Source organism: Colossoma macropomum, unplaced genomic scaffold (assembly GCF_904425465.1).
Source record: "Colossoma macropomum unplaced genomic scaffold, Colossoma_macropomum, whole genome shotgun sequence".
Classification (NCBI taxonomy): Eukaryota; Metazoa; Chordata; class Actinopteri; order Characiformes; family Serrasalmidae; genus Colossoma; species Colossoma macropomum.
In genome coordinates, this window is record NW_023494787.1 from 40,115,680 (window position 1) to 40,141,965 (window position 26,286).

At 37.6% G+C, this 26,286-nt stretch overlaps 2 protein-coding genes across 6 annotated transcripts in view; one reads left to right on the top strand and one right to left on the bottom strand.

Moving 5' to 3' along the window:
• The first annotated feature begins 4,567 nt into the window (after window positions 1-4,567).
• On the top strand, window positions 4,568-7,097 carry LOC118804956 (free fatty acid receptor 2-like). Its single transcript, XM_036565549.1, has 2 exons — window positions 4,568-4,658; window positions 6,044-7,097. The coding sequence occupies exon 2, from the start codon at window positions 6,090-6,092 to the stop codon at window positions 7,095-7,097; it is 1,008 nt and encodes a 335-aa protein (XP_036421442.1). The 5' UTR covers window positions 4,568-4,658; window positions 6,044-6,089.
• Window positions 7,098-11,957: 4,860 nt separating this feature from the next.
• si:dkey-211g8.8 (uncharacterized protein LOC108004533 homolog) overlaps window positions 11,958-26,286 on the bottom strand; it is a 29,426-nt gene continuing 15,097 nt past the window's right edge. For 2 of the 5 annotated variants that reach the window (XM_036567342.1, XM_036567344.1), the window contains exons 2-6: window positions 17,929-22,497; window positions 15,686-15,743; window positions 15,452-15,541; window positions 13,896-13,932; window positions 11,958-13,506 (exon numbers count right to left, since the gene is read on the bottom strand). In XM_036567342.1, the coding sequence (XP_036423235.1) occupies window positions 12,598-13,473 (876 nt within the window). In that variant the 5' untranslated portion in view covers window positions 13,474-13,506; window positions 13,896-13,932; window positions 15,452-15,541; window positions 15,686-15,743; window positions 17,929-22,497 and the 3' untranslated portion in view covers window positions 11,958-12,597. Of the gene's footprint in view, window positions 13,507-13,895; window positions 13,933-15,451; window positions 15,542-15,685; window positions 15,747-17,928; window positions 22,498-26,286 lie in introns of all 5 variants that reach the window. The other 3 variants (XM_036567345.1, XM_036567346.1, XM_036567343.1) reach the window with 3 other exon arrangements.

The following is a 26,286-nucleotide window of genomic DNA, read 5'->3' on the forward strand; positions in this document are numbered from 1 at the left end:
TACAGTAGTTTACATGTTTAATTTGTCAGTGTACAGTCCTTTTCCTTTTCATTTCTGTTAAAATAAGTTTATAAACAAAATCACTTCATATAAATTGGTTAAAACGGATAGCTAGGGTCCTAAAATCTGATTGTCCGAGCCCCATTCAAAGCTGTTGTAAAATCCATGATATACACACACCTATGACCGTCTCAACGGAATTGTATATTACTACGCAAAGGCACGAAAAAAATGTGTGCTGTTAATGGAATTTGACTCTCATGCTGCTCAAATGGACCACCGAGTATATTAATGAAGTAAGAACCCGTTTTTTGTTTAAACTGAGGGGCTGGTAACTTATGTTCTTAACTAGAACTAAGCTGGTCAGCTAGCTAACAGGCTAAACGAGAACCAACAGCCAAAACAACTCCATCGTTATTATCACAGGCTTGAAAGAACTTATGGTATGATTAACTGTTAAACAGCAGTATAAAAGTCTAAAGAATGTCACTTGAATGAATTACATCCTTAAAATGTTTCAGTGAGAAGTTGCGGCAAACCGAGGCTGAATCCCAAACGGCTCTGTACTCCCTAAATAGAGTGCTACCTGTGAAAGTTTAGAAATTCTAGCCTCTACTGCCAAATAGTGCATCAATAATCGAGTATGGATGAGTCCCAAATGACTACTTCTTAGCTATATTTCTATATATTTATATATGCACTTTTGGGATGCAGGAACTGGTATTTAAATTCCTATGTAGTGCATTATGTAGGGAGCAGGGAGCCATTTGAGATTCAGCCCCAGCTTGAGAAGAGGGGGGCCGCTCGACTCGCGTTGTCGACCAAAAAGTACTTATAAAGTGAACTTTTTAGCACTAAACAGTGCTGTGTTACCATATGTTCAATGTTATATGATAAAGAGTTAAAAAAAAATCATGAAATGAGTGTAATATACAGCGATGGGCGACTGAACATTTTCATTCAGCGGTGGTTGTTTGGCAACAATACCATACATACAATACAAAGGAACTACATTTCTTGGCGGAATACTTGTTTATGTTGATTATTATTAATAATAACTTAAATTGTTCTCTGAGAAACTGTGTTTTTTATCAAATTGAATTTTGGCCACTGTTTTATAAAAGCAATAAGCCACTTGAGGCCATGTATTACTGTGATTTTATCACAGGGAAGGGTTATTCCTTTATTTTACATCATGTTTTGCATGTTTTATGTTTAACTCTACCAGCAACAATCCACAATATGTCTTTTTTCCAATTGTGAAACACCATCAAATATTCCAAAGCTACAGACTTCATATTAATTGTTGTTTTTATCCAATTCTCTTTAATTTATCCCAGATCTCTTTAGATCAGTGGCATTCTAAAAGGAAATGTATAAGTGTTTAATTCTCTGTACAACTGGGCATCTGAGTAGTATTTACAAAGCAACCTTATTTAATATCTGCTCAGACTGGATGTCTTCTGTGGAGGTATAAGGTGACATGGTAATTATTTTTCATAAGTTGCGGCCACAAATTAATATATTGAGGCCACAAGTTAATAAAGGCCAGGAATAACATATTAAGACCATAGGTTAAGTTTCTCATGGCCACAAATTAACTCATTGCCTCAATATATCAAAATATGGCCATGTCTTATTAAAAGTAATCACCATGTCACCTTTGGGGCTCCATAATCTTCTAAGAGATACCAACCATGATACATCTCTCTCATTTTCTGACAACCGGGGTACATATTTGAGAGGGTCAGGGTTACTGTGAGCTGATTTAAGCCTACACATACAAACTATAGATGCCATGATCCCACATGATTGCACTTTTTCTTTTTTGTGATCAAAAGTTTTTTTTATGTATTTTATCTGCATCAAATAGCAAACATTACAGAACTATGTATTTTGCCAGGGCCGGCCATAAGGTGGGGGGATATAAGGTAATCTTTATTAAATATAATATAAGAAACAATAAAGTTATAAAAAGGTAAAAAGTAAAGTTTACAAAGTAAAATAAATTGCAGATAACAGGAAAATTGTAAATGTGTCTTGGTCTAAAATATATAACAAGGATAATTAAATGATATCACTTTTTCTTTTCCATTACTGATACTGCACCTTGAAGTATTGGCCCAATACCAATAACAGTCCACTGTTTTTTTCTTTAAAAACTAGAAAAGTTTTAAAATTAGCTATATTTAATTTAATCACTTTACTTCAGATGCACATCTAATGGTTGCTGTCATGCTCAGACTACTCTTTAGTCCACAGGAAGCAATAAGCTACACAGCTGAAAACATCACACCACACAATGTGAGTGTGTGTTATTCCAGCCTACATTTATTACAGGATTAGATTAGATTCATTCCTGTTTTCCATTCATTATTGAACAGATACTAATACTGCCATTAATAACAATGCTATCTCTATTATAAACATCTATTGTAAGCATTTGGAAAAATGAAAGGGTTAAATCAGCATGCCCTCCAAATGGCACAGCCCCAGTTTGCTTATTGTTATTGTCAGTTAAAGAGTCTCATAGAGTAAACAGAGGTTAGCCTCTTCTATGGCGGAATGAATTTGGAGCAGATTTCATTTCTTTTCTTATAAATGATTCATATGAAGATGGGCAGCAAAAGCCTAAAAGGCAAAAGGTCTAAAATGCACAAGGTAGCGTGCAGGTAAGATGCAGTGAATACTCCGAGCATGTGGGCAGTAAGACATGCTGAGAGGAGCTTAGTTAGCTAGCATTAGCTTGTAGCAACTGTCATGATTTTATTACTTTCAGGATAAAAGCATTCTCCAGTTTTCATTGTATGACTGTTTGATTAGCTTGGTTATCTCATTATAGCAAATAAATAAGAATAGAAAGCAAACCCAGTTAGCAAAATTTGTCTGGCTCACTTGTGGGCCACATCCTTGGTTTGTTCTGGCCCAGTATATGGCCGAGTCCTAGGCCCAGATCTGGCCCGCACACTGTACAGTGAGTAGAACTAAGGTATATGGCCCAAATCTGGTCCCAATCTGGCCCAACTACACTGTTGGTGCACAATATTCACACCAGAATTGTCCCACAAATATAGAAACAAGGAAAAACGGTATGAAGCTGTCCATGATCTGGCCCTGTTCTGGCCCGCATGCCTAACATCTACCCCGTAGTCAACTAACACTCACATAGGAAAGCCAGAATCAGCCCAAAACTGTCTGCTATCTGGGAAGTGAATGTCCAGATTTGAGAAAAAGCTGTTAGTTAGTTAACCTATTTTGAACACAGCTAGCCCTTTTCTGCTGTTAACTGTTAGGTAGTAAGTTAGCTATTAGCATTAGCAATTTGCAAAAAGGGACTCGATTTTCTGTCATTTTTCTTTCCCTTCTTTTTGTTTCTTCTTTTGGAGAAAGAAGTGTGGTGGGGGGGTCAGAATCAGGTAACTCTGGGTCTGAAAATAAGCCCACTCCGGCCCTGCCTGTGCCTACAGGAAAGGATGTGAATCTGAAATGAACAGGTGTTCAAGATAAGAAGGGGTAGCAGTTGATTCTAACATATTGACTGTCCAAAGAAAAACGTATCTCCATTTTCTTCGATTTTTTTTTTCTACATCAGTTGTGCATAACAGCTGCCCTTTACATTGTGTGAACATTTCATGATAAACGGACTGATGGAAAGGCTCCAAAATCACTTAGAAACTTCTTTACATTAACTTATATTAAACATTAAGAACCTTTTTGCCTTTGCCTGTAAAGTAAAGTTATTATTTATCTGTTAACTGTTTTACTATTTGGAAATACAGCAACAATCTATTTTCAGCCCCTTCCTGAAGCCATGGACTAAAGGTAAGCACGGGTGGACACGTGGGTAAAATGGTTAACAGTTTACTATTACACTTACATTACAGTAACCAAAATATGTTTCCCTGGCTTGGTTATCAGTTGTTAATAATGTGCTGTATTTGTTTTGTTTTGTATATGTTTTGATATCTGCCTTTAGTACATGGATACAGAAGAGTAACACATTTAGTTAAGTCAGTTACTTTCCTCCTCGTGTTGACCTTAAATAAACCTCTAATTTGTGACCTTAACTCCTTAAAATACCAGGCTTATTACATACTAAGACTTATAATTGAGTAACTACAGGGACTTCAATGCAAACTGGCTGGGCTGTTCATAGGTGATTGAGGTGTGTAATAAAGCTTTGGGCAAACCAGCAGGCCCATGGCCATTTAATGGGTTGATAGTCCCCTTTCATACCAGTTTATAATAACCCCAAAGGGGTAACATTTACTAACATGAACGCATAACGTTTTAATTAGCACACACACACATACACACAAAAGAACAAACACGGGCGTCTAATCTCAGAGACAGGTTCTGTGTTAGCGGATGTAGCTTGTATTACACCAGGGGTGACCCCATACATTAACAGCATTTATGACATCTTCCGCTGTTCCTCACATCAATCGTTGTAGGGAGTTGCTGAGCAACACTGTTTGGTGAGCTTCAGATATGTAGATTGTGTCAGGGGCTTATTAAATTTCCAGTGACCGAGGCATTGCCTCCACCTCAAGATAAAAAAGATAATCAGACTTCCTGAGACAAAGCTGAGGTTACTTTGCTCTCGTATTCTTATGTGTGGGAAAGCTACAACATGATAATAATGCTGACTTTTAAGGGTGAGTTTCTACTAAATCTCACTAAATTATCTTGTTTTGATCACAAATGATGCTTTTTATATTTAATTTGTTGTTTATTACATGCATTTTACAGCATGCTTCGAGCCTAGTTAGGTTGCAGTGTTGCTTATGCCATTTTTCCTGTTATCAAACATTGTTAATCTCTGTAAAAGTATCTTCATAGATTTGTCTTATAAGCATTTTCTAAAGAAAGTCACATTATTTAAACAGTTGTCCACTAACATTGATTAATTTACATTTTGGTATGTTGCAAATTGTCTTGAGTTGATCTGTCCATGTTCCACCCACAGATTCATTCTTTTGTAGCAACTGTTGCAAAGTTGTAGAAGCTTTGCAGAACAGTGGCAAAATCCCATTCAGCCTAATGAGAAATAGTAGCAGACATTGTATAGACTATGTTAGGTATGTTTAACTATGTTATGTTATATGCGTTAATGTAATCTAAACTTAGTCTTGTGATCTCAAGATGTGATCTCCTAATGAGAATACACATGTGGGGACAACTTTTGGTTCTGGGTACTCCCCGTCTAAATCCTGCTCCCAAATTCCTCTAATCTGTGTTTTGTTTACATCCAGAGTATAATCAGTAATACAAGCAAAACAAGCCAGCTTGAAAAATGCTATTGTTGGCTAATGGAACTTTATTTTGCAAGAGATAATGTTTATTTTCACTGCATGTAATGTGTTCTCCACACATGCAACACACATGTACACTCCTGGGCAAAAAAATGGGGCCAAGCCCAAAATATACTGGTTTTTACTGATGATTTTGGCCTGGTTAGAGTCCAGGTTAAAACTCTATAGAGCATATTTGGTCTCACATTTAACTCAAACTAGCTCAGCAATGTTTTTCAACGGTTTTAAGCCATCAATGCTGAGTGGAAAAATATTGACTTTTCTTTCTCTAAAAGGTTGTCTGCAAATTTACACACACAACTTCAACATTTAAAGAATCAAAAGGAAATGCTAGCCCATATTAAGTTACGCCATCTATTTGTTTAATGATTTGTTGTTAAGCCTATTGAAAGGCTAGAAGTGGTTCCATGGTGTAACAGTTAGCACTCTGGACTCTGAATCCAGTGATCTGAGTTCATATCTTGGTGGGACCTTCTCATTGTGATTTTCCCCACTGTCGGACTAAAAACAGATTAATATGTTGCCATTTTTGGCACGTGCTTATTGGTGAATGTAGGTATTTGAGAAAAAAGGAGTTGTGGAGGTGTTCTTCAATTTCTTATTAGGTTCAATGCAATTATTCACAGTTTCCTGTAAAGCTTGTCCAACCTTGCAATGACAGAATGCATTTGTAGGTGGAGCATGGATAGTCAATTGTCTCCACACTAATTCGTCCTGCTTTTGTGTAGTTTTGCTGTCATTCACAGATGTTTTGTGAAAGACGAGCTCATCACCATGTTGGTCAGTCAGCTGCTCTTGCCTGTCTACATCTTCACTTTCCTAATCGGACTCCCCGCCAACCTGCTTGCATTCTGCACCTTCTGCCGCAAGGTTCATCGCAAACCTGCCCCCATCGACATCCTTCTACTCAACCTCACCATCTCTGACCTCATCTTCCTCTTCTTTTTACCCTTCAAGATGAAAGAAGCCTCTGATGACATGATTTGGACACTGGATGACTTCCTGTGTCCCCTCAGCAGCTTCTTGTTTTTCTCTACCATTTACACCAGCACATTTTTCCTGACGGCAGTTAGCTTTGAACGCTACCTGGGCGTTGCATTCCCAATTCGATATGCCTTGTACCGTCGACCACGATACGCTGTGATTGCAAGCATCTTTTTCTGGCTTGTGGGAACTCTGAACCTCAGCATTGTCTACATTGTACCATCTTTGCCTTCCAGCAGTGACGATAATGAGAACGACAAAGTTCTGAACAGCAGTGCGATGGAGTCCTCAGCAAAAAGGTGCTATGACAACTTTACCGAAGAGCAGCTGGATATTCTGCTCCCGGTCCGTCTGGAGCTGTTCCTGGTGCTCTTCTGCATCCCCTTCCTCGTCTGCTGCTTCTGTTACATCAACTTCATACGGATCTTGTCAGGCTTGCCCCACATTGGCCGGCGTCGCAGGCTGCGGGCCATTGGATTGGCTGTGGTTACTCTGGTAGTCTTTGCTGTATGTTTTGGGCCCTACAACACTTCACATGTGGTAGGTTTCATCCGTGATGAGAATGAAGAGTGGCGGCAGTTGGCTTTGATCTCCAGCACCCTCAATGCCTGCCTGGATCCCATTATCTTCTACTTCTCGTCATCAGCAGTACGGAGTGCACTCAGCGGCTTCGCGAAAGGACTCAGGGAGAAGGTTCATGTCCTGAAATGTTGGAAGCTTCAATGTTGCCCCCTGCTGGTCCCCAAGACTGAGAAATACAGAGAAACACCTCCACCTGATGACCTGAGAGGTACCTAGTACCACTGGAAATGCTATATGTTCTACATGTATGAATAACTGAAACCATTTGAAGCCACTTACGCTGGACGTCCCATCAAAACTGTACCATTCTGAAGCTGATATTGAAGGAAGAGTTCTGTAATGAGCGGTTCCAGCTATGAATCTGCTTAGACAAATAAAAAAAAAAAAGACAAAATACTACACAACATGCTTACCATATATTCAGGCTGCACAGAGGGTATGTCTGCTTCTCTTGGGCTGTTTACTCCTTTCATTGCTGTTAACATTATTTGTCAAGACCAAAATAGTTCCTTTGTAAGATTTATTCTTAATATTTCATTGAATATTGAAATAAATGTCATGCTCTTTTATGAAAGACAGTCAGCATCCTGAATTTCACTGTTTGAAGACTTTTCCCTTTAGACATATATGGATGCATGTGACATCAGATTTATTTCTCAGGATAAAATTGGGTCCTGGCACAGCAAATATGGAGACAGTACATAACCATGAGTTGCACACAATTATGACCGCTATCTAAAGCAGAGAAGTGTCAATACAGGAGCTGTCACAGACAGCAACCTCATAATGCCTACTTGGACTTTGGTGTATTTGTCTTTTTACAATACAATGTATTCCAAACAGTATAAATGACCGTCCAACATTTTTATATGCTAACTAATAATCACATTCTCTTCACCCACATGACTTATGAACTAACATCTTATCAGTTAATGAATTTTAGCACCAATAAAGTAAGAAAAGGTGACAATAGGGACACTTGTTCAAATAGTTACAATCAGTATGTTGTTATTATTATTATTACTACTATTATTGTTATTTATTATTATTATTATTATTATTATTATTATTATTATTATTTCAAGGCAGGTCATTTCATGTTTTTCACAAACGCTACTTACATCCCCCATTGTTCTATCTATGTGGAATCTGCTCCCTAACTCCCTTTGTAGTAGACTATGTAGATTATGAAATAACGGCTTCTACATCCAAATCGTGAAATATGGAATAGAAAGCCATTTATATTTGGCCATAAGTTCTATAAGTCCTACTTTTCAGCTAACACTTAGTGCACTATTTAGGTGTATAGGCCATTTCATGACCTATGCAGTGCACTTCATAGGGATTAGGGAGCCATTTTAGATTCAGTCTATAAATTATACAAAAAAATTCCCAAGCATTCAATGGAAAAAGGACTTAATCTATTTCAATGAAATAACTATTCAAATTGTGACATTGGAATTCATTGCTTCGTTTGATTATTCATTGTCTTTTTTTTTTTCTAGATGATTATTTGCTGATTATGTATGTAAGTTTTAACCATTAGAACCCTATGGTAATTTGAGGTAATTGTTTGGTATTTGGGTCAATTACAATTGCAATTATAAACTATTTGCATTAGACAATCACACATGCCTGGGCTACTCAGATATGCCATTATTTGACATATAAATGCCAACAGAATTTTGATATCTTTATGAATTGGGCTAATGTTTGATCAAAACTTTACCTAACATCTGCAAAATTTTGTACATTTTTGTTTATAGAGATTTTGAAAACAAGCGGCACCTTAGATACCTTGTTTGTCTGGAGTGTCTGTGAGCTGAAGGTGCAAGAATTTTGATGGTAATACATTTTATTGGTCATTATTGAGTAAAAATAAACTATAAGCATAAGGCAGCCATGTTTTTATTGATTTTATTGATTTTCTGCTAAGTGCTAAAACCGATACACAGCAAGACAGGCTTTATTTCTAGTTACAAAGTGTGTTGCATATTTAATATCAGATATTTTTAATACTCAAAATCAACTAAAAGACAGAGCTACATATTATTGATTTTATAACAATATTTGTCATATTTAGTGTTATTTATCTGTTAAAATGTGTTGGTGTGATTTTGAGGGAAAGTTTTAAGTGCACTCACTGTAGTGGTTTGGAACTTTTTTCGTGTCTTTCCTCTCCCCCCACTCTATCAGCTCAGACAGCATGCACAGACCACATGGTTAGCATGTAGCCTTGTTTTTAAGCTCATTTAACTGTACATTTCTGACTATCAGCACTAAATTCAGAGTCAATCAGAGGACTGTTTGAGACACAAGGAGAAGTTACATGTGCAGTTAAGACATTTAAATGGGGCCTTTAAATGGATGTAAATGCAGGACTTGAATGGTGGTTTTCTAAACTGGATTACTGACAGATTCGTCGCTAAACCCCCACAAAGTTACCCTGGACACCCAGGGTAAGTCATGCTGAGCTGTAATGTGTGAATTGCGTTGCTGTTTTAACTCTTTTGTTGCCATATGAGGGCTAAAGCAGAGAGCTAAAAGCAGGCTTTACAGTGATCTGACTGTATTTTTTTGCTGTATTTCTGGGTTCTGCTGAGTGTTCTGGTTTGTGAATCATGTTGCTATTTTTAACCCTTTGTTTATAATATGAAGGCTAAATGCAGACATATAATAGTAGCAAGTGGATTTTGGGTGATTTTGGAGCAGGATTGCTGGCTGATGGTTGGTCACAGGTGGATGAAATCACTCTCGTTAGTAAGGGCAGGGTTTGCTGAGTGTTGTGATATGTGAATAATGTTGCTGTTTGTTGTAATATGAAGGCTAAAAGTAGATTAATAATATTAGGATTTTGGGTGATTTTCTGAGCCAAATTACTCTCTAATACTGACAAAATTCAACTGCGCATTTTACCTATGATGTTTTAACATGCATTGAAATGGTTTCTCTTGGCTAACATCAGTGAAACAGTTAATAATATTATTCTTGTAATATTAAAAATTATGACAGGGCAATATTGTAAGAATAATATTACTAGTTTTGATGATGGTGTCAGACAAGTGCAGTATTTCTTATAAGAAGCCATGCCACCCAACATCCAACTGATAGTTAAATCCTATGGACCTGTTGGTGCGTCCTTACTCTCTTAATAATTACTAATATTTCATAGTTGTCATTAGACAGTACACCATTTGATTAATAATTCAGTGTTGTAGTGAAGAACATTAGAGGCGAATCTAAGGTGCAGTGTGTAAGATTTAGTGGCATCTAACGGTGAGGCTGCATATTGCAACCAACTGAATACCCCTCCCTCATCCTTCCTTTTCCAAACATGTAGTAGAACCTATGGTGGTCATCTGGTTTTCCGCTGTTGCCTGTCCTGATTTCATTTGGCTTCTTCATGTTTTCACTTCTTTAATAAGGAAGATTCACCCTTCCTTGTTTTTTCTAATGCGTATGATCCTCCATTTTCTTGTGAGTATGATCCTCCATTTGTAAAAAATTTGGGTTCTCAAACTTCTCACAACACAAAATGGTTAGCCAGCACTAACAGCGACCACTGATTATTCTTCTTTTTACATTTTTCAACCGGTGCTATAGCACCACCAAATTGAAGCTGCTTCAACATAAAACGTGAGAAGCACTCTGTAGAACCTGTGTTTGGTTTGTCCATTTTGGGCTACTGTAGAAACATAGAGGCGGACATCGGACCTGCTCCCTATGTAGATATGAAGGGTTCATTGTAAGCTAACGAAACACAATGATTCGTAGTTACAGGTAATTATATACTAATGAAAACAGGGTTTGGTATATTATATTCCATTTCTGCTAATAGATTCCCCTTAACTTTACACACTGCACCATTAAATAATATATAGCCTAAAAAGTAGGTAATGTTGTCTCTTCTTCTCTAACACTTATTTAGAATCACCACTTGAAGTCATTTGAAAATAAACCAAACAATATACATCTGTATTTATTATTAAATGTAGACATAGTAATAATAACATTCTGCTCTCCTCTCAGGATATGTTTGAATTTTGGAACCAATGAACATCAAGAAACAGTTAATCCATCATGGAGTCCACCTTTCCCGGAGACCAAGACAAGACAGAGTCAAAATGGTGTCAAGACCGAGACAAGACAGAGGCCATTAATTATGGCCTCGAGACAAACACCAGACGTCAGTATTACAATACTATTAATAAACGCATAATAAGCAAACATGTGCATGGATAGACCCCAGGGAGGGCTTGAGCGTTTTCAGTAAAGCAAAGCTCAGCATAACCCTGGAAATAGAGCTTGTGGGTCGGCTTGGGTTTCACAACCTTTGTCTCTCTTGAGTGCTTCCTCCAGTATAGTGAAAGGATGTGTAGTTTTCAAGAAGCCATAACTGACAAAAGATGGCGTTGATGGAGTTCTCAGAACAATGCACTGACCACCTCAGAGTCCAGACCTCCACATCACTGAATGTGTTTGAGATGACTTTGCTCATGAGAAGCAGAAAATGCAACTAACTTCTAAGACTGAACTTCAGAGATGTGGAAAAACACCCCTACAGATTTCTGCTAGGGTGCAGACACAAAATATTAAAAAAAGGATACTATATTTAGTTGTTGTTTGTTGTGTCATTTACAATTAAATATATTTTCTGTTTTATTTTTAAGAAATACATTAAAGATGGGTAGTGATCATGTGAAAATGAACTAGGACTGGTTTTGCTAGATAAAACCACACACACTTTAGTGGACTTTGAGGATAAGAATGAAATGCAAAAATGGTGCAGAAAATAGGCCTATTAAACAAGTGAGCTATAAACTGGTTCACTTTTCAGCCACAGCTATAAAATCTTCCTATGTGTTAGAACAACATACAAATGAAAAGTGTCTGGAGTAGAAATAGTTTAGTTAGTTCAGTTTGTTGCTGTTAATTAAGCCTCACATTAATCTTCCAAAAGGAATAAAAAATAGCTTAAGGGAAAGGATAAGACCAAAATTATACAGCTAAATAAATAAAGATATGATTTAACTAGCGTAATACAAAGGCAATGAAACCAAATTACACAATCTTTTTCTTTCAACACTTTAATTTTACTAATAAATAAATAAGTGGTATAAATGGTATGCAAACACAAAATACAAATACATATTTACAAGTGGTCATTTGCAGTTGTTCATATTGGGTCTGTTGGAGAGTTCATGGATCTCTAAAAGACATACAAGTAAAAAAAGACAATCAAATAAATATTAAAATAAATAAATAAATAAAATTACAAAGTTAAATAAATACAATTACAAAATTATGAAATGAACAAATTCCCATTATGGTAAAACTGAGATTGAAGACCAAAATCACATTTAAGTAGCAAAAGAAACAACTAAATTGTCTAACAGAGGAAATTACAGTCATACTCTTCCGAGACTTATACTGTACTGGACAACAAGTAAATGGTTTACTGATGCACAATCTAGGTCTACTGGTCTGGCCTTTGACCCTCAGTGAGCAAGCCTAAGGCGACAGTGGCAAGGAAAAACTTCCAGAACAGCAGGAAGAAACCTTGAGAGGAACCAGACTCACTGGGGCAGCCCATCCTCCTTGGGCAGGCACAAATAAACGTCTTTTTTTTTACTCTTTCACATCTTAAACTAGAGCGAATGCAGTCTGAGAGGATTTAATAGAGTGGTAAAGCCTGTTAAACACAGGTGAGCATCACTCAGCCAGCAATCGCACATAAGCTTTTCCCACTGAAAAACTTCTGCATAAATGCTTTATAATTTTCTTGTGTTTTCTTGATTACTTTTTTGGGCAGGTTTTCATTGTTGCCCTGGTGTTTCCAGGATCCACCTGTAACCATGGGATGATGACGATGGAAGTCATCCCAAGATTTCAGTAAGTGAATCAGCACAAAGTTGTGGAGAAACATCTCTGGGTTCCTGATGACTTCTGAGAACAGAACGGCCCCGATGGCTATAGCGTCCTCTGGGCTCTGTACACAGCAGTCGACTTTGTTGTGGTTGCCAATGATATAATAGTACAGCGTTTCAGTGTATTTCTTGTTAAACCTATTTGTTGGGCTTATTTTTGCATAAGACAGGTTCCTATCATTAAACCTCATGGTCTGAAGATGCCCGTCAGTGTACTCATACTGCGGAATGACATACAAGTCCTTATTCTGCAATCTGAGCACATATTTCCCAATCTGTAATAAATAGTCTTCTTGCTGTTCTTCTTGTTTTCTATGCATGAGGTGATAAACAGTTTTGGCATACTCCTGAAAGCCACCATTTTTGAAGATGGTCATGCTTGAACCGGACTGTAGAGTTACAGCTTCCGTAATGTCATCTTGTGTACGCTCATGTCCAAGGTTAGCAAGTCTCATGATTTCTTGTATGGCTTGATCTTTGTCCCATGAAATACACACTTTTCCATCTGGCAGTGTGAACATGTTTGTTGTATCGCTGACGTCTTTGGCATCGGAGGCATGAAGACTGAGTCTGTCTGATTTCACTGAAAGAGTGAAAGTATCTTCCAGCTTAGGAGGCCAAAATTTCCCCTCAATCAGCTCACAGGCGTTGAGTGACAAACACATTAGCTGCTTGCCTTCATTCTTCTCTGGACTGGTCTGTGTAAATGGGAATCATTTTAAAAATATGAGAAAAACATGAAGGTGCAAGTGTTGCTGGTTTTGGTCTAGACCACAGGGAATTGCACATCATTTGTCTATTCAAATGGATTCTAGATGTTTCTATTACATGGACTATGTCAAGTTAAATTTCATCAAGTTATCTACTCTTAAAAATAAAGGCACTAACAAGGGTTCTTTGTGTGATGTCATGGAAGAACCACTTTTGATTTCAAAGGATGGTTCTTAGAGAACTGTTTCTGTAAATAAGACATGTCTTTGTCAAACGTGGTTCTTTGAGAAACCATAGGTGGTTCTTTCATCCCACAAAGAAACATTAGGGGCTACTTTTTTTTTAAAGGAGTGTATAGTGATTGCTTTTTTCTAACCTCGTCTGATGAAACAGGATCTTCAGCTTCATCATCACTGTCCACAGAATTGGCAAAATTGAAACATTTCATTAGTTTAAACTTTATTCTAGCCAGAATATGCTGTTATCACACAACCTACGTAATGCTCTGTATTTAAAAGAAAATCAATGGCAATAAACCTACTTTTTAAAAATGGATATTAGTAATATGAATGATCTGTTCAGTGTGCCTCATTTGTCAGTTGAGAGGCCTGTCATCATTAGGAATATAAAAGTTTGAAATACATGAAATGTTACTCACCCATATGAAAAATATACATTTATTTATATTTGTTATTATATTTTTTATTTTTGTATGTAGTTTTAACAAAGCTTACAGATATAAGTAAATATACATGAGCTGAATGAACGGTACTGACTGTGTATGCAGTAAGACACTCACACAAAATGCATTTCAAATAAACAAGATATCGAATCATGACTGCATTTTCACAGTGTATTAATACCTACAGCACTTGCTTTTGCCATGTTAAAGGTTGTTTTGCTAATATTTAAGAACAAGATACTGGAATACAAATTCATTTCACAATTCCAAACAGTAAAGTGCATTAGACAGTATTTTGGCTATATTCATACATTTTCAAATGTGCTTGATAAATACATTTACATGTGTTTATTTTTGTATGGTACATTTCTATGTGTAATGTTTCCCCATACACTTTAAAACAAATGTATTTTAAATTATACTGGGACAATATGGCAATATATTCTGAAATACATTTTAGTGTTTGGAATGTATTTCAGCGTGGCCTGCAATGTATTTGAAATTTTAAGTGTTATACATTTATAATATATAACATATATAAAAATACATATATATTTTTTTCCATACCGGCAGTTTTAAAAAAGCTGGGACAGTATGTGAAATGCAAATAAAAACAGAAAACAGAAAGATGTGATATAAAATCCACTTTGACCTGTACTGAACAGAGACAAAATATTTGTTTTATACATGTTTTATGTTTTTTTACTTTAAATATATAAAAGACTAATTGTATAAATATATTATTCATTATCACATATAATTTAAAGATATATTCACTATGTTCCTAGTCTATATATATATAAATATATAAAGACTAGGAACATAGTGAAATCACTGCACTGTTAAGACTGTGCTGACTTCTCTGGGCTCGAGCTTGTCCTAAATCCCATGGGTCAAACCCAAGGCCAAAAGTCAGGCCCATGGCGCAATTCTATTTGGCCTTAAAAATAATTTTTAAATAAGTCAAGTATTCAGTGCATATTTTTTGTTCTCTGGGCCAAAGAAGAAAAAGACTATCCACACTGTTAGCAGTATAAAGGACATTCATGCTTTTTTCATTATAACAACGCTAAGCCACTTCGGCGCATGTTCCAACAGCATGGCTGTTAGCAATAGCATGTTGTTGAAACATGAAATATCATGTTTTGTACTATGTTCAATTTAATACAGGCCAAACAGAATTGCATTCTATTTTTATTAGATTTTACATACTGTCCCAACTTTTTTGGAATTAAGGTTAGGATATTTACCTGGTTCTCTTCCGCTTATGTGTATCAGGTATATCAGGTGTATCAGGTGTGAATGAACTTTTCAGTAATGGTCTCTTCTCAATGCATTTCCTGAACAAAAGTGATCAAAGCACAAATGTATTATTTATTTGTGCCATTCAGGTTTAAAATTAATAAGAAATTATTGTGTTTTCTAATGTCATTATTATGTCAAAACATCAGTCTGTATGTGTACAAAAAAGGATGTAAACTCACTCTGAAAATGCCTGAGCAGAGGAAGACTTGAACCTCTTCTGGCAATTCTGTCCATGTGCTGCTAAAGAAAAACAGTAATGAATGTAATGTAATGAAACTATTCACTCTGACACCAGACAAGCAAAATCCTTCAGAAAATAGGAACACTGACTCTGAAAAGCACAAAGCAAAAACTTTATTTTGATATAACTGCTTATTCGCACTTTTTATCATTGCTGATATCACATTATGAAAAATGAAGCTTCAGGGTTAGTACTGTGCAAAAGTCTTAGGCGAGGGGTGGGAAACTGAGGGTTGTACCAGTCCAGCACAGTTTGTTGATTTTTCTGCTTTGGCACTTCAACTAAATCTGCCAATTAACTGATGAGTTGAATTGGGTGTGTTTGAGGAAGAAAATCACCACATTATGCAGGAATCCAGTCCTCCAGGACAGGTCTTACGCTATATGAGAAAATGATATGTAAGGTTTCCAGATTAGTAAATGTTTGTTTGTTTAAAAAACACTAACATTAGACCAAAAAAACTAAACAAACAAAACAGAATTCCAAAGTTCTCCTCAAGAAAGTTTGTATTAAATCTAGTATTATTTACTGTTCAATACCCTTCAATACTTGTCTCAACTAATCAATCCTTTATTAACTTAGATCAGGTGCTGCTGATGGAATTGAACAAATCCATACAATGGCTGGACTGCAGTGAAAAGTCAGGAACCGAAGGTGAATTCCTCTAAATGTATTACTCTATTTTAGACATTAATTATCTAAACTATCTAAAAGTAACTACTGAAATAAATAGTTCTAAAGAATTTTCATGATTTAGTGGGTTTAGTGATTGTGGGACTGTAAGCGAAAGACAGGAATGGGGCCCTGAGGTTGCACATTTTAAGTGGCATGACCATCTACACTACAGAAAAAATGATGTCATCTTAAATCTAGCTGACATATCTAATATTTCTCATTTTGCTACATTAGAAAATTATTTAACTTATTTCTAGACGTTTTTACTTAAGTGATTTTATTAATTTAAATTATTGCACTATACTGAGCTGTGTGTTGCGCTGGTACAAGTGGATCAGACACAGCAGTACCGCTGGAGTTTTTAAACACTCACTGTCCACTCTATTAGACACTACTACCTTGTTGGTTCATCTTATAGATGTAAAGTCAGAAACAGTAGCTCATCTTTGCTGCACAGTTTGCGTTGGTCATCCTCTAGTCCTTCATTAGTGGTCACAGGACGCTGCCCACAGGACGCTGTTGGCTGAATGTTTTTGGTTGGTGGACTGTTCTCAGTCCAGCAGTCACAACTGCTGTGTCTGATCCACTTGTACCAGTACAACATACACTAACACACCACCACGTCAGTGTCACTGCAGTGCTGAGAATAATCCACCATCCAAATAATGCCTACTCTGTGGTGGTCCTGTGGGGGCCCTGACCTTTAAAGAACAGAGTAAAAGGGGGCTAATAAAGTGTACAGAGAAACAGATGGACTACAGTCTGTAATTGTAGAACTACAAAGTGCTCCTATATGATAAGTGGAGCTGATAATGCTGCTTACCTTTGCCTAATGCAAACACCACTCCTGACTTTTGCACAGCACTGTAGTTGCATGCACAGGTGCAAGTCCTGTTAAAACACTACCTCACACATGGGTCTTACTAGAATGTCTGAGGATCAGCTGTGAGAAATTTTGGGGTAAATGATGTTTGGAATGTAGATGTATTAGGCTGGGAACACACTGAGTGTGAAATTTCTAAACCAATCAACACTTTGAATGGAGTTCAAAGTAGAGCCTGATGCTACACTCGTCAACATTTTTTTGACAGACAATAAGCCTGTCATTAGCCCACTGATTTAACGTAAGTTATCATCACTGAAAAATCCCCCCAAAAACTCCAATTAAGCATGCAAATGTGTGTTGCATATGTGGAGTTGTTTGTACTGCATTGCATGCAGTACAAACAACCATTACCTTCTTGCAAGAGAAAATCAGTTCCAACTGATTAGCATACAATTAGCCAGCTTCTTTTGCTTGTGCTATTAACTTGAGCAATACAAACATTTGGGGGTGGGTTTTTAGAGGGGGTGTAGCCTTGTTTGCAGTGGATTTCATCACAATCCATTACCAAAGGTTTAACAGGTTGTCTCCAGATGAGTGTTCTCATACTGAGATCATGTCTGGCCCTATGAAAATAGATGAATGAATCTAATGTATCTAATAAAACAGGTGACCGTACCAACCTTGTGTGAGACTTGGCCTTCGGGTGTCCTCATCAGAGAGTCCAGTCTTGAGGCAAGCTCCACAAAGGCTGTCATCTCCTGGATGCACATTCTGTACTGGAGCCTGACTTTCCTGTACATTTGTGTCGCATTGGAGGGTTACGATTGTTAAACTGCATTAGTCTTTGCATTACATTTTTTTTATGTACTTGTTTATGCTAATAAATGCTTTCTCTCTTAATTTATCTCAACATGATAACCTTACCAAACCTTTAACTTTTTTAAGGAAACGTTAATTTAATTGCAGTTACTGGCAGTAGTAGTGATTACAGTATGGAACCTATCAGTGAAAGTAGCGAGTGGAACTTACTTTCAATCTCCCACCACAAGAGGGTGATCCAGAAATGTCAGTGGCATCTGCAAGAACCAGGAGCTCCTCTTCTTCACTGGTACTGATGAAATTTCAAGAAAACTTCAGTCCAGTGTGTTCATTCACCAGCTAGATATTGATATGATACTTCAGATTCCGTGAACTGCTGATCCAAAGATCAGGAAAGGAAGCAGGACAAGGAAATTGGAAGCTACTATCCAAATTCCACAAGGTAAGAAATATTCGTGTTGAAATATACTGGGCCAAAAATGTGTAATCAACCCAGTATATTCAGAAATCAGAAAAGGAAGCAGGTCAAGAAAATGCAAAGAAAATGAAGGCTGTCCAAATTCCACATGATGAACATGGTCAAAGAACCAAGTTCAGAATATTTTTCAAACGCATTATGTAGAATACATTTGAAGAAACAAAGCGCAACTAAGTCCTCGAAAATCCTACATGAGAATAAGACAGATGCCTTTGGTTGTAGGATGTATCTTCACACAACTTTTTCTACAAAGAAAAAGTTTTATCTTTTAAGATTTCTCAAGCTTTTACAATTTCTCAACTTCCCTCTTGCTGGAACCTTTAAGGCTGCTCATGCTCATACTTCCTCCTTCGCCTTGATCTCGATCCTTCTTTAACTCTTTATCTTAAGGGATGCTATGCTACAGAGGTAGCATGTCCATACACAGAGCAGATTCCTTAGGCTTCCTGTGATTAAATCCACAAATACTGAGATGGGTATTAAGCCAATCCACAACAAAACATTATGGCATTTATGCAAGTTTAAGACTCCCTTTGTTGAAATGTATTTCTTTGTCTGATGTATAAATCCTTGCACAGTTAAGCTGCATCCAGATATTTAACTGCTCTTGGTTTGGCAGACCATTTCTTGAGGTAAGGCCCCGAGGTAAGGTAAGGCCTCAAGAAATAGGGCCTTCAAAGGTAGGGCCTTTTTAAATCCATGACTGAAGAATCCTTAACCTGGCACCAGCAAAGCAGTCCCAAAATGTTCTAGTAATCTTTTATTCCTGGAAAGGGTCATGCTGATACAATCTCCTGAGTTCTTTCATCTCGATATTGGAAACGTGTTGGAACTCATTCAAAATCATCCTAGAATTCTTGAGATTTTTGTTTATGAATGAGGAACATGTGCTGTTTTGCTTCCTAAATGTAATAATTCTTCCATCATGTCCTAATCCTAGGAAACCCCTGGCTCTTCATCCTTCTTCAACAAATACGACCTGGTGCATCCTTCAAGATCACTCTGCTTGGGCTGAGATTGATCACAAAATATAGACCACAAAATCTCTGTCCAAAATCTTCAACTTTTCACCTGTCCTTGCTCCCATGTCTCAATAGTCCACAAAGTCATGGTAGGTTTCCATCAACACTGGTAGAAACACCTTTACAGCCATAGCAAACCACTGAGGTGCTACTTAAAGCTTCTTCCTTTCCTGTTTCACAAGCTGGTTTCTGAGACAGATACAACAATACCTACCACTTTCATACCTGTGAAATGGAAATACTTACATGGACGTTTTACACCAATCCCCCACAAACACAGGGACAAGTATTTATACAGCCTTTATTTGTATCCTTTGGTTGATACATGCCAAATCATCCTTTTCTTCCTACAAGGACTTCTAGGGATGAAACCAGAACACCCTTAGCCTGATCCTGACGGCATAGTTCAGTAACTGGGTAGAAATCTTCATAGTCCCTTAATGATTCCGGAAAGGACAGCAATATCACTCTTATATAACCCATAAAGTTGTACAACACTATATCTTCAAGTTTCACTGCCAAAAAGTTTCAGATGTACCAGTGTGGTTTTGATGCTGGGCTATTCTTCTAATCAGCTTCTTGCATACTTATCCCATTCTTTCTATACCATCAATGGAATTTATGGCCTGATTCTTCCTGATCGACATGGGAGAGCCTATCTGCACCAGCCATTATCTTCACTGCTGAAGGTGATCATCCATTCCATACCACAGTTCATCTCTAATGCCCAAAACGTATGTAGAGGTGCCATGATGACCTTCGGCTTCTTCAACTTTAACAAGCTTTGGCTTGGATAAATCACATATGGAAGAGGGACGGGCTGAGTAGCAGAAACATCCAGAAGGTAGTTTTAGAGAGTCCCTGAGTTTTTGAAGAACAGCTTAGTTTTTGCACATTGAGGAACAGGCGAGGAACTCACTCTGATGCATTCTTTTTCCCGCGCCGAGATGACTTTGCGGCGCTCCTCTTATGATTCCTCGATCCAGCTGCAAATGCACAGTTGAGTTTGTTGGGATAATGATAGCATCATTTGAAAAACTTTTTTTATTACTTTTATAGCTGCCATTCAATGAGTTAGGCCCAACAGTTAATAGTTCTTAACCTTCCAAAGGGATAAGGATAGGAGGCTAGATCAGGCAATATGCACTACAGAGCCAAAAGTAGGTGGACACCCGAACATCACATCCACATGTGTATGTTAAACATTTCATTCCAAAAGCATGGAGCTGGTACCCCATTGCTACTATAACAGCCTCCACTCTTCTGGGAAGGCCTTACACTAGAATTTCCAATCAGTGACAGGAGCATTCACAGGAGGTTCTGCCTGGCTCATAGTTGGCGTTCCAGTTTGTTGGCACTGTGTACACCATTCCAGCAGACACTTGCCATTTCGCTGTGTGATCATAGGCTTGTGTGAGGCTGCTCGGCCATGGAATCTCAATCCATGAAGCTCCTGTCCAGTCGTTGTTGTACTGATGTTGCTTCTAGAGGCAGTCTGGAACTTCCAGAGCATTAGTGAGGTTCTGCACTGAAGTTGGGTGATAATGCCTGGCTCACAGTTGGCGTTCCAGTTTGTTGGCACTGTGTACACCATTCCAGCGGGCATTTGCCATTGCGCAGGGTGATCATAGGCTTGTGTGAGGCTGCCCGGCCATGAAATCTCAATCCTTGAAGCTCCTGTCTAACAGTTGCTGCACTGATGCTGCATCTAGAGGCAGTCTGGAACTTCTGGAGCATTGGTGAGGGTCTGCACTGAAGTTGGGTGATAATGCCTGGCTCACAGTTGGCGTTCCAGTTTGTTGGCATTGTATACACCACTCCAACAGACATTTGCTATTGCGCAGGGTGATCATAGATTTGTGTGTGGCTGCTCAGACATGGAATTTCAATCCATGAAACTCCTGACCGACAGTTGTCGTGCTGATGTTGTTTCTAGAGGTTGTCTGAAACTTCCGGCTCTTTAGTATGACCCATTCTGTTCTCAATGTTTATATATGGAGATATGGAGAAAGGGTGCCCACATACTTTTGGCCATGCCATGTAGCAGCATATATGGATGTCTTGTTAGCACTTTTGCACTGGTTGGCTGGCTTGTTATTTGTAGATGTCGGAATACTATAAAGTCTTGAACCTGAAATGGCTGTCCTGAAATGTTAGAAAAGTCCCACCACAAAGCAAACTGATTCGCCCATAGAAAAGGGGAATTCAACAAAAACTGCTGCTTTCTTCATGATTTGGCATGTCCTGAGACTCAAAACTAGAATTAAATGATCTATGAAGGACTCGGAAGATGCAATGATGCAACTCGAGAACACTGAGAAGATAAGTAGAAAAGGTCTTCTGAAATTCCTTGGCACTGAAAGCAAAACATAGCTGTAATTGGAGAAAGGTTATTGAAACAGTGAGAACAAACCCTTCATTCTGGATTTTTGGTCATCCTTTTTCTCTTGTGTAGACAAGACACTTTGATGTTGCCCTTGATGTGCTGCATGATGGCACGTCTTTTCCATTCTTGCTTGCATCTGACGTACTAAAAAAAGATATTTTTAATGTTTGTCATTTTAAGGATTGACAAAATATCAATGATTACAAATACTTGATGCTATCAAGATACACACATTTAGTGGGATTATATGAAGTGTATTATTATTGTTTGAAGGAATTTTTACAGAGGTTTACTTTGAGGGTGCATGTAGTAGCCTTTGTGATAAAGATTTCTTGAAATTACATTATACAGATAAGATTATGACTGCTATGGGAAAATTATTCCAATTATCAACACTTAGCCCATATTGCATTAAGGTTAAGAATGTATTGCAGTAATGCTGAACATTATTGTCTGTTGTTTTTTCTTCTACCTTTTGGTGTATCACAAGTCACGATTGTGTCCCTCAATCTTCGTTTTCCAGGCATCCCTTAAGTTGGGTATCCTACCAAACAGCAGAGTCACCAATAAGAAGAGGATACATCTGTAAAGTGGCTGAAAAACACTTTAGGCTGACTTAGCAAAAGCTCATCAAGTCTGAAAAGCATGTTAGTCCAGGAGAAGGAAGATGAAAATTACTGTGAGTTCAGGATTAACCAGAGTGGGTTATAGGGAGCCAAGTACATACTGCTTGCATACTGATTGCGTCCAAAAGTAGGCAGTAGTATGCAGTATGTTACCAACATGAATTTCCCCAGTACGCCAAAGATACACAGATGACGTATGACCGAATATTTCAGTGTGCAGGCAAAGCTATCTTCATGATGTACTACATGAAATTGTTTATTCATTATTTTTTGGATAATTTAAATCAGAACATGTCACAACATGCTATAATGATGAGAGATGACAATATACATGTTGAACTGATACCACTGATGTATACACTGCTCACCTCGCTCTCTCTCATTCTAGATTAACTTTGCAAATGATCTTAGCAGCAACTGTTGATATGTGGTGCAGGAAACGATTATGCAGAGGTGGCCAGAGTAATCTGAATCCATAATAGCACAGAATAAGTAAGGTACTAGTAGTATAATAAAAATATTGATATCTAGGTGAAATAATGGCTTTAAAGTATCTTCCCAAAAAACAACTTGAGTACACACTTAAAAAAGAACCCTTTGCATGATTAAAGAGATTCAGATTAATGGGCAATGTGCTGTAGATGGTTCTAAATAGAACCTATTACAAGCTTGACATAGCAGAACCCTTTTTGCTGTATAGAACCATATACAGCACATTCTCCATTAATCTAATGAAGCCTTTTGCAATGCAAAGAAGTGCTGTGAGTGTTTAAAGTTCTATATATAACCATTTTCTTTACTGAAGAACCCTGGAAGAACCATCTTTTTTAAGAGCATAGAAGTACAAAAGTACCACAACAAAAAACTACTAAAGTACTGAGTACCATATAAAACTGCTGTGGAACTTTTTCATAAATCCAGCATCTATAGTATTAGCATAGGAACTGAAACTTGTACAGCCCTATTCCCCTTCTCTTTTTTGATCAATCACATAGCAGTAGAGATGTTGTCACTGCCAAAAATTAAATAAAATAAACACAAAAAAGTAATTAATAGCTAAATATAAATGGCTAAAACCGAGTAAAAAGTAGATTCCTTTACTCTCTAATATATCTGTGTGGAAGTAAAAATATTATGATTTGAAAATACTCCATCAATATTCCATGTACTTAAGTAAATGTAACTAGTTACTACCCAACTCTGTCCAACATACACAGAGCAGGAGATATAATGGTTGAAAAAAAGAATGTATTCAGAATGTGGGAACATTATTGCATTTGTTGAAGTTTTTGAGTTTAAAAAATAATACTAATATGCAATGAGACACACAGCCTACAACTCTGCATACACTTTTACTTGCTTGTGTTCTAACAACATGCCATAAAAGCAGCCAACAGTTGGCAAGGAAAGTGATTCGGCCTGCAGTAATTAAATGTAGCAGAAACCTAAACTCCATGTTTTGAAAATATATAAATAAAACACACACAAAAAAATACAAACTCCACCATAAAACAAGAAGATGTGGGTCTGTACTATGCTTCAATTACTATTTTTAAAATATTATTAGCAGTTGCAATTAATCTTTAAATCTGTGGGTGCTACACCCCCCTCAGCACCCCCACTTCCATGTCCACAAAGCGACATGGTCATTTCAGGAGGATGCAATCATGGATCCTGGTGGTCATGTTGTATGTGTAAGTCATGTAATACATGTCACTGTAATACATGTGACTGGACCCTGTAATACATGTGACTGGACAGTACTTTTGAAGGGCATCAGCATTAATTTGCAACATATTAATGGCCCTAATTATGTGACGCATGTAAAATATTTCTCCAGTTTTCATTTTATCTTTAGCTGGCCAGCTTAGGTTTTCTTATTATAGTAGATTACTTACACATAAGGAACACAAAAATGATTAGTTTTTAAAAAAATAGTAAATATGTAACCTAATATGGACACAGTGGGTAACTACATAAATAAAATAAGTGATTGTTTCAAGACAGCTGAGAAAATACAGTCAGAGTTTGGGGTGGGCTGATCTGTTTCATGTGACCCCCCTCGAAAAGTCTTTTTCTGGACATGGGCCTGTTATTACTGCAGTACGAAAGAGCTGAGGTGAAGATTCAGTGGGTGTCTGGTAACTGGTGCTTCTTAGGCCCTTCAACATCAGGAAAGCCTGATCAGGAAACACTCACTGACTTAGTATATCATAATAAGAAGAACATTTCTGATATTATGAGATTGTATCTCATAATTATGCTACTGCATGTTATTCAACAGTAAGAAAATACTATCTCATATTTATGACTTCATAATGACTGACTAATGATTAGGAAATACTGTGACTGCAGAAAAGAAACTAAATCTGGTAACACTTTACAACTAGAATAGTGCATTTCCTGAAGAAAACGCTGAGTGCTTGTGCAGCTTAAGCATGTGAGAATGATTGCTAATGTGTTGCCAGGCTGTTGCTATGGTATCACAGGTGGTTGCTAAGGTGTTTTTTAGCCAGTTGCAATGATATCCCAGGCAGGTGCTAAGGTGTTGCAAGGCGGTTGCTATGCTATCCCAGGTGGTTGCCATGGTGTTGCTTGGTGGATGGTATGGTATCCCAGGTGGTTTCTAGAGTGTTGCTAGGTGGTTGCTATGGTATCTGAGGTGGCTATCAGGGTGTTGCTAGACGGTTGCTATGGTATCCCAGGTGGTTGCAAGGGGGCTGCTAGGCTGTTGTTATAGTATTCCAGGTGGCTGCTAAGATGTTGCTAGGTGGTTGCTATGGTATCCCAGATGGTTGCTAAGGTGTTGCTAGGTGGTTGCTGTGGTATTACAGGTGGTTGCTAAGGTGTTGCTAGGCAGTTGCTATGGTATCCCAGGTGGTTGCTATGATGTTGCTAGGCGGTTGCTATGGTATCCCAGGTGGTTGCTAGGGGGCTGCTAGGCAGTTGTTATGGTATTCCACGCAATTGTTACTGTGCTGCTAGGCAGTTGCTATGGTATCCTAAGTGGTTGCTAAGGTGTTGCTAAGCAGTTCTTATTGTATCCCATATGGTTGCTTAATTGTTGCTAGGCATTTGTTGTTTATTTTGTCGATGGTAGTGAATTACCAAGTGTTAGCTGTGTATTTGACAATGAATGGGAGTCTCTGAGAGAAATGAGGAATGATGAAAAATGAAACTGAGCCTGAGTGAGTACATGCATTTTGGTGGCTGTTGGGCAAAGGAAATAATAGGCCTTGGGTGAGAGCGAAAAATGAATGGGACTCTATGGGAGGAACGAGCGATGAAAAAACAGCACATAGAGGAGTGCATGCCAGTATGCCTGTGCAGAAGAGTTTGAGGACCTGCTGTGAGTGAGTACATGCAATTTGGTGGAGCTTTTGTGGGGGGCAAAATGAATGGGAGTCTATGGGAGAAAAAAAGGGACATGATTATTTATTTGTTTATTTGTTTATTTGTTTATTTATTCATAGGGAAGACCTAGGACGAAGAGGAAAATAAAATAAACAAGAATAATACAAATAAAAAAATACAAGATAAAATAATTGAAATAGATGTTGCAATTCATGAAATGTATTAAAATATACCAAATGTGCACATATATTAAAGAAATTAATGTTAACATTCACAGTTATCTAAAAACACAATTATATCATAAAAAATACTTAATAGGATGCACTCTGCCAACTGAAGTTTCTGATTTTAAA